Source organism: Mya arenaria, chromosome 17 (genome assembly GCF_026914265.1).
Source record: "Mya arenaria isolate MELC-2E11 chromosome 17, ASM2691426v1".
NCBI lineage: Eukaryota > Metazoa > Mollusca > Bivalvia > Myida > Myidae > Mya > Mya arenaria.
The window spans coordinates 38102510-38121291 of record NC_069138.1 but is presented as its reverse complement, the minus strand read 5'-3'; the positions used below and the strand labels follow the sequence as shown (position 1 = coordinate 38121291).

Here is an 18782-nt window from a genome sequence, read left to right as displayed (position 1 = left end):
ATGTTGATTCCCCACCTTACCACTAAATTTAGAAATCGTCTTCCATAGCAGACGTTAATTGAAGCTCTTGTGTGATAGCGTAATGCGCTGCAGCACCCTTAAGAACCAGAGCATATCTAACCAGGGATACATTATATCTGTGTACAAGGCCCCACAATTTAAGACTGACACTCTCAATGGTGCCAATGCCAATCGATAAGCCAGTAGTATTTAAAATAAAACATACATCTTGTTTTAATAATCAATTTACAATAGTGAGGCTGGCATGTTTGTATTTATTCTTATAACTTTAACAACAGACCATGTACAATAGGTTCCTTTTATACGGCCATGAATTGAATATCTCACTAACATAAAAGAAAATCATACAACAACTAATTGCAGGTAGGTAATAGGTGGGTAATAATGGTGGGCATGCAGGCACATACCATCGAGATGAAGCCTGTGCCAGTAGTTACAGCGGTAGTTGTACACGAGGGCCACATCACTGGGCTCGTGCTGGTGGGAAAACCCTCCCAGGATAACCATGTGACCAGCTAAACCAGCCCCTATGTGGAAATACCGTGTCTCCTTCAAAAACTGCTCCATCTCAGGCTGCAATACAAACACATACACTGATACAGTATTATTTATAACCTTTCACTCCATCTGTGAACCATAATCCTCCTTATTTCCTCCAAAAATATGAATACATACAAATACATGTATAAACAAGAGATGTTTGTCAAACATTATGCCCCCTTGAGCGCCATGTTGTCAGGATTATATGGACAATTGAATGAAATATGCATGGACCGAAATGACAGCTGATTTTGTCACTGACATTGAATGCCCTTGAGGCAGTTTTAAGATTATGACCAATCAAAGTGAGAGGATACCTTTGACTCTATGACCTTAAAATCCATAGGAGTCATCAAAAACCTAAATGTGAACTTTGAGGGCCATGGGTACAGGCATTGTCAAGTTATCACACAGACAAGCTTTTTTCGTTCAAGGTCACTGTGACCTTGACCTTTGACCTGATGACCCCTAAAATCATAAGGGGTCATCTACAGGTCGGACCTAACCCCAAGTCAAGTTTGAGGGCCATGGGTGCAGGCATTGTCGAGTTATCACTCAAACAACATTTTCGCATTCAAGGTCGCTGTGACATTGATCTTTGACCCGATGACTCCTAAAATCAGTAAGGGTCATCTACTGGTCAGGCCCAACTTCCATGTCAAGTTTGATGATCATAGATTCAGGCATTGTTGAGATATTACTTGGAGAAGATTTGTTAACTTTTTTGCGTTAAAGGTTACTGTGACCTTGACCTTTGGCCCGATGACCCCAAAAGTCATTAGGGGTCATCTACTGATCAGGCCCAACCTTCATATCAAGCTTGAGGACCATAGGTCCAGGAATTGTTGAGTTTGCTTTCAAGGTCACTGTGACCTTGACCTTTGACCCCTAAAATCAATAGGGTTCATCTACTTCCATATCAAGTTTGATGATCATAGGTCTAGGCATTGTTGAGTTATCACTCGGACAAGCTTTAAAATTCTTTTACCATTAAGGTCACTGTGACCTTGACCTTTGACCCGATGAGTTCTTAAATCAATAGGGGTCATCTTCTGGTCAGGCCCAACCTTCATGTCAAGTTTGATGACCATACTTCCAGGAATTGTCGAGTTATCACTCGGACAAGCTTTGGTCTAGCCACCGACCAACCGACCGTCCGACCGACATGTGCAAAGCAATATCTTCGAAGGGGACATAATAACAATGTGTGCATTTTTTTTTAAATAGATATCACAGATTTCTTCATTTGTGTTTCGAAATTCTATAATTTCTGATTTCTGCTTCAATTTATTCATATGTCTAAAATCTACAAATATTCCAAAACAAAACATATTTCCAAGATCTTCAAATATTCCAAGAACTACACATGTCTAAGAACTACACATATTTCCAAGAATAACAAATATTCCAAAAACTACACATGTCTAAGAATTAGAAATGTTTCAACATCTAAATATATCAAGAACTATAGATACCTTAATTCAATTAACTTACCAGATCCTGAACCTCTGGCTGAAGAAGGTTCCATGAGTTTGTGGCGACATCGTAGGTGAAGAGACTACGAGATACTCTCCATCTTTCTTCTCGGTACACATAGCCCCCATAGATGTAAATGGTCTGTGATTGGGGCTCGTATACCGCACTGTGCCCATAGATACCTTAGGGAAGAAAATCAAATGTATTTCAAACATATGACAAGATAAGGTTTGTATTATGTTTTATGTATTTAAATAAATGTTAAATTTAATAATCAAAGTTTGTGTAAGTCCAAACTTGACATTATCCAACCCACACAGTTAAACTATATTTATGGAAAGAGTTTATACAAATGCCATTGTCATTCAAGTTTTTAATATATTAACATATATAGCTCTTTATTAATAAACAATCCTCAAGGATGATTTTTTTTATTTCATCTCAATTTTGATGGCTACTCACCTGTAGGTTTAGCCTGTGTGATGTTGTCCGTATTGTGCCTCTCCCAGTTTGTGGGGTAGCTGTTGAAATCAAACACGTACACACTGTCACTGAAGTAGTCTTTCGTTGAGAACCCACCAATAATCACCAGCTTATCTTCCGATGTCAGCGTCATACTGTGGCCTGCAACTTCACTCACCCACACTGGCTCCTGGCAGAGATATACTAGTTTCATGTATTTATACCTCAGCAGGTTTTAAGTTTTGATACACGAACTGGTTTTGAGTTTTTGATACACAGACAGGTTTTTTGTGTTTTTTTCCTACAAAGCCTAGTTATGACTATATGATACAAATTATTGTTAAAATAAAATGAGATTGAAAAATGAAAACAGTCATTTGACTTATTCCTTGTTCCATTAGATCATTATTTCCAACATTTTCATTAATATAAATGCAACAGGCTGGACATTCTGCAAGTAAGGGGAACGCAATGAGGCATTATATCCCACTATAAACATCTTTACTCGACTTAAACTACATACCATTGGTCCTGACCACTTGCGAGCATCGATGGCAAACTTCCACATCTCCTTGCTGGTGTCATGTTGTCCCACCAGTCCCCCAAATATGTAGAAAGTCTTACGTCCTGGGATACACACACCTGTGTGGAAGTACCTGTTGGACAACCCAACATTTGCATATTCCGAGTAAAACATACCAGAAGATGAGTAATGAGAGCACTCCATTAAGGGTAATGGCCACTATTATATTTTTGAAAAAGACTGATCACAATCTTATAAATGACATTGTTAAAAAAAATAATCCTCAGCAAGCTTAAATTACTCCAGATAATGCTATTTTTTTTATTCCTCATTCTTTGTCGAAGTTACATCTATATCTGTTTAGTGTGCAAAGTTTTCGACTATTGGTTTTGTTTTAGACAAAGAACACATCAGAAACTATGAAATGCCTTACCTGGAGTTTGGTTGAATATTAGAGATGGGCTTAACTTCCGTCCAATTATGGGTTACAAAACTGTACTGCCAAATATCGTTCAGCAGTCCATACTTCAATGATCGCCCTCCAAACACGTACATGATGTCATTATCACAGTGGATCAACACATGACCATACCGAGGCACGGGGCCACGCTGACCCCAGGGGTCATAGGTGTGACTGACAGGGTCATAGCTCAGGGTGTTGGGACCTTGGGGTAGAGTCGAGGGGGGTGGGGGGAAGGCAGTTATCTGGTAGGTGGCTGATCCCTCGGTGATCACTTTTTCACAACTCGACTCCTCCTGCAAAAAATACTTTATTTGATAAGAAAATGAACTACAAATAACTGATTGGACAGTCATCAACTCAAGTTACTTATATCATTGATGCTATACCTTACATGGTTATGAATCTTCCTATAGTTTTTGTGACTCCAATTAAAAGATTGCACTATTTGTTTGGAGGTTAAAAAATGAAACTCGTTGCACTGATGTATAATAATTTATATATTATCTTCTACCAAGCTCATCAAATGACAATGATTTTGTTGTTAAATTTCCATATTAATGTCCACCTTGTTGAATGTATATCCATCTTCACAGACTGTGATGTTGCATCCTGGAAACCCAGCCAGGCCCTCTTTACAAACACAATCACCATGGTAACACATCTGGTTGCTATGGTTGTCACATATCTGGTTGCACCTGTTCACATGGTAGCTGGCGTTGAAGCCTTGGGTAGTGGAATCTTCAATAAAGTCAATGTTTCACATTAAGTTTACAAAAATATATATAATTGATTTTACACATTTAAATTCATAATAAAAATACAAAAATGATATTAAGCATTTAAGTCTACTTAAACTTGTACTAAAAACTATGTATTTACAAAAAAATTGTTTCATAAAAACATTTTTGTTGCTTTGCAGCAGACTGGTCGAGATCAGTGATTCAGACTCAATTTGTTGTTGTTAACATAAAGGTCTGTTTACTTCAAACTATAAATTATATATCTATCAACACTAGTGATTAAAACTGCATGGATTTAATAATCATTATTGGCTGGAGGCATTTAACAAACAATTGTTTATTAATCAGTTATTGCTGTCATTATCATTTATAATGGATAATTTACAATAATCTTGCCACATACTTTTTACATTTTAGCTGTGGAATGTGTTTCTATGTGTATATACTTTATTTTTTTCAGGAACAAGCCCATAACATCTGTTTCAACCAGCCTAAATGATCGGTAAAATTGGCACTCAGATGTTCCAACCACAACTTCATACATAGCTTTCTGAAGTTTGTGACAGTAGCATTTTATAATAAAATATTGCTTATAATACACAATATTTTTGTTTGATTTTTTTTGAACAATTAAAGGATCAAACAGTTGTAAACTAAGAATAGAAATGGAACATCCATTACAAGAACAACAAGAACATTCTCGATAAATAAATGAACAAGAAACGCCGCAATGCGACGAAACCAGGTTTTTAATGATTGACAGAAGAACTTCAGCCTGTGTCTGTTTTTCTATTTTTAGTAACAGTGACCTTGACCTTGAATCTAGGGATCCCAAAACGCAATCCCATGAAAGTATCCATAAACTCTTCCTGTAGACCAAGTTTGGTCAAGAAATGTCAACCTTAACTAAAGATATTCAGTTTGAACCATTTTTCTATTTTAGTAACAGTGACCTTGACCCTAGGGACTCCAAATGCAATCCCATAAAAGGTATCCAAAAACTCTTCCTATAGACCAAGTTTGGTCAAGATATGTCAACCCTAACAAAAGTTATTCAGTTTCAACCGTTTTTCTATTTATAGTAACAGTGACCTTGACCTTGACCCTAGGGACACCAAACACAATCCCATGAAAGGTTTCTATAAACTCTTCCTGTACACCAAGTTTAGACAAGATATGTCATCCCGAACTTAAGTTATTTAGTTTCAACCGTTTTTCTATTTTAAGTAACAGTGACCTTGACCTTGAACCTAGGGACCCCAATCGCAATCCCATGAAAGGTACTCATAAACTCTTTCTATAGACCAAGTTTGGTCAAGATATGTCAACCCTTACTAAAGTTATTCAGTTTCAACCGTTTTTCTATTTTTAGTAACAGTGACCTTGACCTTGACCCTATGGACCCCAAACGCAATCCCATGAAAGGTCTCCATATACTCTTCCTATAGACCAAGTTTAGTCAAGATATGTCATCCCTAACTAAAGTTATTCAGTTTCAACAGTTTTTCTATTTTTAGTAACAGTGACCTTGACCTTGACCCTAGGGACCCCAAACGCAATCCAATGAAAGGTACCCATTAACTCTTTCTATAGACCAAGTTTGTTCAAGATATGTCAACCCTTACTAAAGTTATTCAGTTTCATAGGTGAGTTTGACACCGCCCGGTTAATTCAAAATCAAACCAAAACAAAACAAGAGCTGTCAGAGTAAGTGACCAATGCCCCTGAAGTGCAATCCAGTTCAATGGATTATTATCTTTTAGTATATGCCAGCTGCCATGATGGTCAAGGCAAGTGTGGAAAAGTGATGCAGTAAGATGTTAGGGCTCGTGTAGCCAGACTGGCAAAAGTATTTAAGATGATTCCACTGACATTTATTTGATTTTCAAGCTCTATATATAAAATTTCAACAAATATTTTCAAAGACTATCATTAATAGCAAGCTATGAAAATAACGCATGTTTGTGACATAGTAACCACTAACCAGGCAAACATTTAGTTGTTCTAAAAGGTTTTTCAAACTTTACGTGGGATGTCAGGGCAGACTCACACTTTGAACTGAAGTCGATAACTTTTCTGCAATGTTTATACATTGATTTATATTTATATTCATGGTCAACCATCGAAAGATAAGCAAAAAGCATTTTTTGTTCAAAACAATAGACATTCACAGCAAAAAGGAAACCGTAAATGATAATTGACTGAACTGGTGCACATGTAAATTGTACCACTGGAGTTTAAAACCCGTACCATCCCTGTATTGTCATACAGACCTCAACAAATTCAAAGAACAAAGAGTTACTAGCAAAGAATCCACAAAGATTAAACTTTTTGAAAAGATGGGCCTTTTTTTATAGTAACTACTTTTGGAGCAGATTAAGGAATTTCAATGACTTAATCCGAAATAACATGCAGTTTTCATGGCAAAATAAATATTCAAACATTTTTAAAAATTCTCTTGCAAATTTAAGGACTTTTCATACAGCAGCTTAAAATCAAATACTCTTCAAGTCTATGCAAACCCTGGAGGTAGAGTTTTGCACCCAACACATCTTAAAGGGGCTGTACTCCGTATGATAAAAGAGCGAAAAAAAAGAAGAGAAAATTGTCGAAACTGACATTAACTTGGCATCGATGTGTACAATGCATTGAAACTTACTAACTGAAGTACCACATAGTTTACAATTTATTAAAGTTTAGCAGTTATTTCGTATTTTTCCATTAAAAATGATTACTGGGTATGTCTACCAGGTAGAATTCATTCCTTACGTGTGATTGGCTAGTCGGTGTTATCACATGATATTACAGAGGTAGGTGTATAGCTTAATTATGTCACCTAGTTGACGTAAGCCGTCGTAGCTCAGTAGTACGACGCTGGACTGCAATTTTGGCGACACAGTTTCGAACCCGGTCTCTGACACAATTTTTTCTTACATTTTGGTACTTTTTTTTACAATTATGATATCAAAGCCTAACACATTCTATTAGATAATTGTCCTGAAATTCGTAAGAGAAATCTGGTGTACAGTCACTTTAACCCCGTTAAGTGTGACCTTGACCTTTAAGGTAGGAACATGGGTTTCGTACGCAACTTTTTTCTTTATATACTGAACACGTATGCCAAGTAATCTTAATATCATTTCTTTGAACAATTTTGAAAGGCGTCATCCATGGAATATCTCACTGAAGTTCTGTCTAAATTAGCTAGACAGTTTAGGAGATGTCGCTTGAAACAATGGTTGCAAATGACGGACGGACGATGGAAGGAGGGCAATTGTAAAAGCACACACTGAGCACTATGTGCTCATGTGTGATAACAAACAGTGGTAAGAAATGAAAATAAAGAAAGAACTCACTATCGCCGCTAATGTCAGCATCAAAATAAACGGTGAGTATTCCGGAGTTGGCGGTGACGTTGATGTCCAATGAGTGGAACCCACAGAAGGCTCCCAGTAACACACCAAGGCCCGCACTGTCTATAAACTCAGGGATACCATCATACACATACACATGGTCCTGGAATGGAAAGCTCAGTTCAAACATACAGATATTGCCAAAGACTGACAGTGTGAACCAGACCCAAACTTTATATTCCAAATTTATGTTTATCCATAGGTAATTGGACATTTAAATAGCAGACCACTTGAATTTTACAAGACCTGAGTCAGAATTTTTTTACTTACTGTGAATAAGTATTCAAATTAGAGAAATAACCCTTGATGTCTGTAAGAAAGACCTACCAGTAAGACATTAGTTCAAATAAGTCACCATTGCCTTAATATTTTGTCTGATGCTGGTCTTACTTTAAAGTTACTTTTATGAGAGTACACAGTATAATGAGATCATGCTAGAATGGCACAACAGACCAGTTCACACTCCACTGCAAGCTGCTCCAGGGTGAAAGTGATGCTCTGTGGATGGGCCCGAGGCTCCGTCATCAGGATCCACAGGCAGTAGGCCCTCCAGCCTGACACCCCTGGCCCACTGTGGGAGCCCATGGAGCCTGCTGTCAGGTTGTTCACTATCATACCATGGTCACACTGCAGGTAACACTTCCCACCATTTCTGAAACACATAAATTTCAAATTTCTATTTTAGGGTTGCCTTCAATACATAAGTAACTACCTGAATTTATAAGAATTACAACAGTCTTGCCATACACTCTTAATTTGAACATAAGTAAACGCTTCATTTGAGAAACTGAAAACTCTTTTTTATTTGAGAAGCAGTAACCCCTTCATTTGTGAAACAGTAAACTCTTGATTTGAAAAGTGGTAAACCCTTCATTTCAGAACCAATAAACTCTTGACCAGAAAAGAGGTAAGCTCTTGATTTGAGGACTGGTAAATTCTTGATCTGAGGGTAGAAATTTGTAAACAGCAGTATGTATGGTCAAAAGATACAGGTATTACAAAACCAAGAGGAGAAAGGAATAGAGTCCTGTCAGTGTCTATTATTCATATGATATAAAATGTTTTAGCTTTCAACCCTTGAAATACTGGGAAAGCAACATTTATTTTATACCCTGGGTTCCCATAATAGTTGTCCATACACTTGTTACAGTGGTAGTCCTGGGTGTGCCCGGTGCAGTAGCAAGCCCCTGTAGAGTTGTTACACAGACCAAGGGACTCATTTCCATGCCCATTGCATTGACAGGGGAAGCAGCCTGAAACATAGGAGGAAAATGTGTGCATTCACAATCAGCTATGGGACATATGTTCATAATGGATAAAATCACATAGCACTAAAAAACAAGAGGGCCATGATGGCCCTGTATCGCTCACCTGTAGCTTTGCTAAATAAAGTGAACATTCTGACCTATTATCATAAAGATCCAATGAAAAGTATGGCCCCTAGAGGCCACTCTTTTATTTGTCCCACTGACCTAGTTTTTTACCCCACATGACCCTATCAGTAGGCAATGCTTCAAACCAAATATTTAAGAACTAGTCCTTAGCCTAAAATTGTGACCTCTATTGTGTTCACAAGGTTTTTGTACTAATTGACCTAGTGACCTAGTTATTGACCGCAGATGACCCAATATCGAACTTGACCTAGATTTTATAGAGATGATCATTCTGACCAAGTTGCATTGAGATTAGGCTAAAATTGTGACCTCTATTGTGTTCACAAGGTTTTTGTACTAATTGACCTAGTGACCTAGTTATTGACCGTGAATGACCCAATATCAAACTTGACCTACATTTTATAGCGATGATCATTCTGACCAAGTTGCATTGAGATTAGGCTAAAATTGTGACCTCTATTGTGTTCACAAGGTTTTTCTACTAATTGACCTAGTGACCTAGTTATTGACCGCGGATGACCCAATATCGAACTTGACCTAAATTTTATAGAGATGATCATTCTGACCAAGTTGCATTGAGATTAGGCTAAAATTGTGACCTCTAATGTGTTCACAAGGTATTTCTACTAATTGACCTACTGACCTAGTTTTTGACCCCAGATGACCCAATATCGACCTTGACCTAGATTTCATAGAGATGATCAGTCTGACCAAGTTTCATAAAGATTAGGTCAAAATTGTGACCTCTGTTGTGTTCACAAGGTTTTTCTAATAATTGACCTAGTGACCTAGTTATTGACTGCGGATGACCCAATATCGAACTTGACCTAGATTTTATAGAGATGATTATTCTGACCAACTTGCATTGAGATTAGGCTCAAATTGTGACCTCTATTGTGTTCACAAGGTTTTTGTACTAATTGACCTAGTGACCTAGTTGTTGACCGCGGATGACCCAATATCGAACTTGACCTACATTTTATAGAGATGATCATTCTGACCAAGTTGCATTGAGATTAGGCTAAAATTGTGACCTCTATTGTGTTCACAAGGTTTTTCTACTAATTGACCTAGTGACCTAGTTTTTGACCTGGGTTGACCAAAAATGGAACTTGACCTAGCTTATGTTAAGATGATCATTCTGACCAAGTTTCATTAAGATAAGGCTAAAATTGTGACCTCTATTTTGTTCACAAGGTTTTTCTAATAATTGACCTAGTGACCTAGTTATTGACTGCGTATGACCCAATATCGAACTTGACCCAGATTTTATAGAGATGATCATTCTGACCAAGTTGCATTAAGATTAGGCTAAAATTGTGACCTCTATTGTGTTCACAAGGTTTTTGTACTAATTGACCTAGTGACCTAGTTATTGACCGTGAATGACCCAATATCAAACTTGACCTACATTTTACAGCGATGATCATTCTGACCAATTTGCATTGAGATTAGGCTAAAATTGTGACCTCTATTGTGTTCACAAGGTTTTTCTACTAATTGACCTAGTGACCTAGTTATTGACCGCGGATGACCCAATATCGAACTTGACCTAGATTTTATAGAGATGATCATTCTGACCAAGTTGCATTGAGATTAGGCTAAAATTGTGACCTCTAATGTGTTCACAAGGTATTTCTACTAATTGACCTACTGACCTAGTTTTTGACCCCAGATGACCCAATATCGAACTTGACCTAGATTTCATAGAGATGATCAGTCTGACCAAGTTTCATAAAGATTAGGTCAAAATTGTGACCTCTGTTGTGTTCACAAGGTTTTTCTAATAATTGACCTAGTGACCTAGTTATTGACTGCGGATGACCCAATATCGAACTTGACCTAGATTTTATAGAGATGATTATTCTGACCAACTTGCATTGAGATTAGGCTAAAATTGTGACCTCTATTGTGTTCACAAGGTTTTTGTACTAATTGACCTAGTGACCTAGTTGTTGACCGCGGATGACCCAATATCGAACTTGACCTACATTTTATAGAGATGATCATTCTGACCAAGTTGCATTGAGATTAGGCTAAAATTGTGACCTCTATTGTGTTCACAAGGTTTTTCTACTAATTGACCTAGTGACCTAATTATTGACCGCGGATGACCCAATATCGAACTTGACCTAGATTTTATAGAGATGACCATTCTGACCAAGTTGCATTGAGATTAGGCTAAAATTGTGACCTCTATTGTGTTCACAAGGTTTTTCTACTAATTGACCTAGTGACCTAGTTTTTGACCCCAGATGACCCAATATCGAACTTGACCTAGATTTTATAGAGATGATCAGTCTGACCAAGTTTCATAAAGATTAGGTCAAAATTGTGACCTCTATTGTGTTCACAAGCAATTGTGAACGGACGGACGGACGGACGGACGGACGGACGGACGGACGGACGGACGGACGGACGGACGGACGAAGAGTGATCACAAAAGCTCACCTTGTCACTACGTGACAGGTGAGCTAAAAAAAAAGTAATAGAGGATATTTGTTTATTTCAGTGTTTTATTTCACGAGTGTCATAAAAAAACTATTTGCGAAATTTTCTGTTTCTTTTATGCTTATTTTCGGAGTTTTATTTGTTTTTTATTTATTTCTGAATTACCCCCTTTTTGGAAAATGGTGGGCTTTACGCCGCTACCCGTGGGGCGCCCCTCATGCATAATTATAGCTGTCAACTTTTCTACTTTCGGTTTGCTGAGAAATAGTTCTCTGCTATTCATTCTTATAGCTTAATATTCGCTCGTTTTTTATTGCAAAGCTTTATGAACAGTAAACAATGAAGTATTATTAGTGCACATATGTTCCAAAAATAATGAAAACACTTTTTATTTCAAGATGGACATGAAAACATAACCAAATTACTACGCCGCTATTTAAAGAATGAAAATTTGGAAGGTCAAATGTGTTAGCAAAACAAATGTGGATACTCATTGGATTTTAACCATTTTTCTTAGTTTAAGACTGCATGTACCCATGTTTTTATAGTAAGTTAATATTCAGTGATCTTACTGTCAGAGACCAGTCTGTTTCGCTTTAAAATGTTTGTTTTCCAGATAAAGAGTAAATGCCACGCTAGTTTGTTGACACCTTTTGAGGTGTGGGTGGGGTAAAAAATATCGGATCTATCTGTGAATTGTTGTGTGAATTCTCCAGGAAGCTCAATTTACGTACTCCAATGGTTAACAGGTCAAAATACATTTGAACGATGATATAAAATTTTATTTATGTTCGAACAGTTGTTTTTGTCTGTTATTTGTTTGGTATGAAAGCAAATGTTCGAACATTCAGCTTCAAAGATCAGTAAAATGTTTGATAAACGGGATAACCGGTAATAAACGGTAAGTTGTTAATTTCCAATTATATATTTATCTAAATTTATAAAACATTTCTTTTATATTTTTTTAACATTTTTTGACATAATTTATTGAAGTCCAGTAGGCAAGTACATGTAACAACAAAGGAATTTAAAGTAGTTCTGAAAGTTGATATTTTCACTCCTTATTTTGCAGAGAAAATATCAAATTGATATTTTCACTGTTGTTATTTCACTGGTTAAACCCCATATTTCATCGAAAAGCATGAAAGAAACTATTCTCACCACATACGGCTCAAATCTAGTACTAATTGAACAATAATTCACAGAAAGATGGGCTTTGACTGAACTCTTCAGAAAGGTGACACACAAATAAACTGCCATTAAATTTAAGAGGTTAATAAAGCATCCAAAACTAGCAACTCACCATCGACTGTCTTGGGGTCCCCATAGTATCCCTCCAGACACTCGTTACAGTATGGCCCAGTTGTCCCATTGAGACAGAAATCACACTTTCCCACACCAAACTCACAACCACTGTAAGTAATGCAATAACTATTTTTTATATAACTTCAGAAACTTAAAATGTATTTAGCAACATTAAGCTGACATGGTCGAGGTATTTCGATGATGTTTTCTGCTAAACTTTCTCAATTTTTGACTTACATTAAATTACATGTACTTCTCAAACTAAACAAGATCAGTTGTAGTGGATACAAAATTTGGTCAAATTTGTTTTTCTCTTTTGTCAGTGAATCAAGAGGCATGAATCAACATATAGTTTAGTTTCAAGTTTTCAGACTTGCTACACATGAGGGTTTTGTCAGAGTGATTATGAGTACCAAGCTTTCAAGTTAAGGCCAATATAGAATTTTTCGCATGCTACAGATGCTGTTTAAGGTATGAGAATGTGCTAACGAGAGTTTCACAGAGCCAATGCCAACCTTCTACAATTGTTTTTTTTAGATATACAGACATTACTAGACAACCATTGACCCCAGGGTTATAGGTTTTGCATTAAGATTTGTGTATTGCCATTGGCAACATGTGTACCAAGTTGAATTTGAATATGTTAACTGATTCTTGATGTAATGGCCAAGGTTCAAGTTTCTGCACAATGACGATGCCAACCAGAAAGGCTATCAGAATACCACAACCCTTTTGCTCATCATAGACACACAAGCTGAGATTGTAGGATCCATATGAAAATAAACTCTCCATCATTAATTCCCCTTATCTAACTATGTTTCCAAAGTGTTTCTATGTACACAAGTATGTTACCTGTGTCCATTACACTTGCAGTCTACAGCACAGTCCTCCCCTGTCCAGCCTATGTTACAGTCACAGTAATATTCCCCCTGGTCCTCCAGGCATTCTCCCATGGCACACTTGTGGTAACACCTGCAGAGATATACATGAATGTAGCATTATTTACTGGTGGAGTATGTCCAGCCTATGTTACAGTCACAGTAATATCCCCCCTGGTCCTCCAGACATTCTCCCAAGGCACACTTGTGGTAACACCTGCAGAGATATACATGAATGTAGCATTATTTACTGGTGGGGTATGTCCAGCCTATGTTACAGTCGCAGTAATATCCCCCCTGGTCCTCCAGACATTCTCCCAAGGCACATTTGTGGTAACACCTACAGAGATATACATGAATGTAGCATTATTTACTGGTGGGGTATGTCCAGCCTATGTTACAGTCGCAGTAATATCCCCCCTGGTCCTCCAGACATTCTCCCAAAGCACACTTGTGGTAACACCTACAGAGATATACATGAATGTAACACTGGTAGGTGAATTACAGTCCCCCATGGTCCTTGCAATATCCCCCAAGGCATATTTGTGGTAACTCCTGCTCTGACATGAAGAAATTATGCATATAAAAATCATAAAACACTTCGGTTAAGATATCTCCATGCAATATGTCAAAGTCAACCATTTTCACCTGAGAAAGTTTGTTACTGATGATGTTATTAAAAAGAAATAAATATCCGAGAATAAGCTGCCATATTTTAACATCTGCTCCTTATTTCATTGGAGAAACAACGATATTTAACAGTTCTCATTGGAAATGGATTTTTTGCCCAGTAAATTCATTAAGAGATGTAAAAATATTAACTTGACTCTCACGTTTTTGTGCATGACTTTCCATCTCCATAGAAACCTCTGTTGCATGTGCAGATATACTCATCAGGTGTGTCCGTGCACGTGGCATTGGCATGGCAATGTGAGAGACCTAGGGTACATTCATTAACGTCAGGGCATCTGCTGTACGACCAATCGGAGTGATCAGACATCTTCACAATATTACCATGGTTTGTGTTCACTATCGCCGAACAAGTGACATTTCCATAAGGACCTGTAAATGTATAAGTGTTAAATATGAGACCAAAAAAACATTAACTTCATCAATGACTGTTATGAAAATGTATTTCTTAACTTCCAACCTGCAATATTTTGTGACAAAGGACTAAAGTTAGTTTTCCTCTTATAGTAGTAGTTTAAGTAAGAAAATCCAATACTTTCCATTTACAGTTTTCAAGAAATATTTTATAAATTTTGCTGTAAAAGGGGCATAACTCTATCTTAGAGAAAGGAAGAGGCTGTGACAATATTTAAGGTACTTTTATTTTCATTTAAAATAAGCCAAACTAAACAACCAAAAGCATACACACCAGCAAAGTCTCCTTCAATGCAGACCCCGATGGTTGGATTAGCTACGTTCCCACACCACCCACAATTGAAGGTCAGCATGCACTTGTCACACTTCTTGTGTTCAGAGCAATTTCTACACATGAAGGGGTTACTGGCGCTTTTAGTCTCACTGTCTATCCACTCCGTGCACTGGCCATGTCGGTGTCGAGATACGTAGTCATAGAACGGGAGGCAAGTTCGTAGATTCTCGCACCATGCACACTCACTAATGTCCAGACAAGAGCTGCAGTTCTGTCGCCTGGGGACCAATGATTATAAATGTATGAATTTTTACCAAAATTTAATCCCTGATTGCATCACGGGTATCAAACAGTCATTCAGAAATCATTACTTATATGCTCCAGTGACTGTACTACCCAACAATTGTCATATAGCAATAGCTGGCACTCATCAATTTTTTAGAAAAAGTTTCATTCCCCTTTTCTGAGAAAATTCAACCACATGACGTAAATAATTTCACATTGTCTTACCAGGTTATTACATCCTACAGGCAGCACGTCCACAAATATTTGGCATAATTAATATGCGACTGTGTGTACAAATATTTTAGTTCTTGCATGTCAATGAGAAAAACACTGCAGGCAAGGACAATTCCTACACCATAACAGACTTAAAAAGTACTTTATACATACTCATGGCAAGTGGCAGGACACTGATCTGGGTGACGGACGACCTTGCTCTCCTCAGCCTGACCTCGACGTACACAACACACTGAGTCTCGTACCCACTCACATAGACGATCCTGGAACATGCATAGATGGAGATGAATATGTCGATATTACAAATACGCAACATAAAATGATTACTGTTTTATCACTCTCAAAATTAAAACTTTTTAAGCAATCAACTTGTAAGGAAATGACTTAAGATGTTTTATGAAAACTTGCCAGAGGCCAAGAGAATGTTTTCCATTAGAGGCTCAAACCAATCACCTGTTTGGTGAGATGCTAGTATTTTGCCAAATGTTGGCCATAAAATGTGCCTGTTACACTTCCAACAAGTCAACACAGCTACCTCTGAACATGAGTCACACTCCACATGATCGGAACACACAGGACAGACGGACGGCTCGGTGATCATGAGTACACTCCCTTCCCCCACACATGTGTTGTCGGAGTTGTTTCGCTGCATGCAACTATCCATGGGGTCACACCAGCCGCACTTGGTGTCCGTCATACAGGAGAGGCAGTTGGTAAACTTCTTACAGTCACCCTGGCTGTATGGTTCCAGGAATTCATAGCTAAACGGGTGGTACTTGGGCATTTGGTTACCTGGAACAGGGATTACATTTATTGTGCCTTCAGATTCTTTGAATGAGTTAATGTTGCAGGTTGAAATACATAGTCTAGAAACTTTTAAGTGATAAAGTAAACCAAATAAACCATAAAAATTGTACATTTTAATTTTATTCCTATCAACTGATATCTTTAAAATATAAATCAATTCTTAAATTATTTCAAGAGGTAGAATAGATACCATTTTCCGATTTCTGTCCCACTTAAGTGTGAGGTAGTGCAAAACCATTTACCACTACTCCGTCCCACTTTAGAAGGATTATTACATACCATTGTTTGCTTTCCCATCCCACTTGAGTGTCAGGTTGTACATTTTCACTCCAAGGTGCATGCTCTCAGAGTAGTTTGGGTAGTCATGAAGGCCGCTCAGTTCTATGTAGTACTTAAGGCCCCTGAAGACATGTACAAACAGCATAGCACATAAAAATACTAATTTATTTCAATCTTTCTAATCTTAATAAATACTAAGTTAGCTTTTCATCACTGTAACACATTCAACTAAGGCCAAAAAAAAACAACCTGTGTTTCCGGTAACCCGACCGACCCTATTTTTTCCTCGCCGACCCTATTCTTTTTTTAGACATAAAAGTAAAAAAATATTTTTTAAATTCTTTCTGAAAAAAATATATTTCTTCAAATATATCGTTATTATTTTCGTTGTTTGTCTTTCAATGTCCCCGGAGAATATACTTTCATTCCGGATTATGTGTTACCGAGACGGAAAAACAAAATGGCGGAGGGCGGCAAACCCTGTCCGATATCTTAAAATTGGCAAACGCATGTTTACGGTCAAAACACGTGGTTGATCACCGGAGACATATTTTGCTGTCTTTTTAATGAAAATATTTTGAATTATAGTTTGCAGTGTTATTTATCCATATCCATGTCCAAATTAAAACTTACTTTTTTACGATAATGCTTTGCGTATATCATGCAAGCTTCTTACGATTAGGCTTTGCGAATTCATGCAGGCTAACTGCCAGGTTCCAATACACATTTCATTTATCGTTATATTGATTTATCCGCAATTGTCAATGGTTATTTATTTCGCCTTATTTAAGTCCCATATTGCATGATATGGAAAGTGTAAAAAAAAAAATAAAAAAAAATCCCGACCTACCGACCCTATTTTTTGTCGCCATGTTACCGGAAACACAAGTCATGTATTTTTTTGGGGGCCTAAAAGATCCTATATTATGTAAGCACTATTTTTCAGTCCAGAATCATATAAAAATCTTAACTAATGAACAATCAAATCATTTTCATTGTGAAAATCCAATTCACAAGTACATTACAAAGGGCTATAAATCGGACAATATTTTGGATGTGATTTTTTTAACTTGTTATATATATATATAAGAAGTTTATATCTCTTATGGTTTAAAAGTTATTTGCCATATCCCCTCTCGAAGTACAGTATATCCATGTCCATTTTCACAAAGGATAGGAATTTAACAAAAGGCAATAACAAAACCCAGGGGCATAATTTGAACAAACCTTCACAAGCAATTGTGACTTTACATGTCAACTTGGCTAAAAATAGACTTCACTCATGTGGAATTGGCTAAAAATAGACTTAGCTTAAAATAGCATTTTTTATACTTTCAAGACCCATAATCCAGGCATGTATGGGCAGATCTGGCTGGTTTTCAAAAGGAACCAAGTTCTAATGGATATCTAAATACTGTACAAGTTTCATCGAGATACAATCAAAACTGAAGACTGTATCATGTTCACAAGCAATTGTTTACAGACGAACTGACTTTTTAATACTTTCAAGGCCCATAATCTAGGCATGCATGGTCGGATCTGGCTGGTTTTCGAAAGAAACCGAGCTCTAATGGATATCTTAATACTGTACAGGTTTCATCGAGATACAATCAAAACTGAAGACTGTATTGTGTTCACAAGCTAGTGTTTACACAACAGCATTTTTTTATACTATCAAGGGCCATAATCTAGGCATGCATGGGCGGATCTGGCTGGTTTTCGAAAGGAACCGGGCTCTAATGGATATCTAGATACTGTACAAGTTTCATCAAGATACAATCAAAAATGAAGGCTGTATTGTGTTCACAACCAATTTTTTACACATTAGCATTTTTTTATACTATCAAGGGCCATTATCTAGGCATGCATGGGCGGATCTGGCTGGTTTTCGAAAGGAACCGAGCTCTAATGGATATCTAGATACTGTACAATTTTTATAGAGATACAATCAAAACTGAGGACTGTATCGTGTTCACAAGCAATTGTTTACAGACACACGGACGCACATACTACGTACACATTACCATGGCATAAGCTCTTCTGGCCTTTGGCCAGTAGAGCTAAAAATACTGCAGTCAGACTTATAGTTCCTTAGCAGGGCACTTCTCCTCAATATGAGCTATCTGTATATAA

General features: G+C 37.3%; 1 protein-coding gene across 2 annotated transcripts in view; it reads right to left on the bottom strand.

Moving 5' to 3' along the window:
* LOC128223926 (multiple epidermal growth factor-like domains protein 8) overlaps positions 1–18782 on the bottom strand; it is a 51196-nt gene that overhangs the window by 18667 nt on the left and 13747 nt on the right. Inside the window, exons 10-25 of one of the 2 annotated variants that reach the window (XM_052933406.1) lie at positions 16650–16771; positions 16099–16355; positions 15717–15826; positions 15045–15322; positions 14500–14728; positions 13641–13760; positions 12787–12896; positions 8750–8891; positions 8092–8290; positions 7582–7741; positions 4051–4223; positions 3456–3778; positions 3023–3155; positions 2500–2689; positions 2056–2219; positions 429–594 (exon numbers count right to left, since the gene is read on the bottom strand). In XM_052933406.1, coding sequence (XP_052789366.1) covers positions 429–594; positions 2056–2219; positions 2500–2689; positions 3023–3155; positions 3456–3778; positions 4051–4223; positions 7582–7741; positions 8092–8290; positions 8750–8891; positions 12787–12896; positions 13641–13760; positions 14500–14728; positions 15045–15322; positions 15717–15826; positions 16099–16355; positions 16650–16771 — 2876 coding nt within the window. The remainder of the gene's footprint in view (positions 1–428; positions 595–2055; positions 2220–2499; positions 2690–3022; positions 3156–3455; positions 3779–4050; positions 4224–7581; positions 7742–8091; positions 8291–8749; positions 8892–12786; positions 12897–13640; positions 13761–14499; positions 14729–15044; positions 15323–15716; positions 15827–16098; positions 16356–16649; positions 16772–18782) is intronic. The other variant, XM_052933407.1, reaches the window with a different exon arrangement.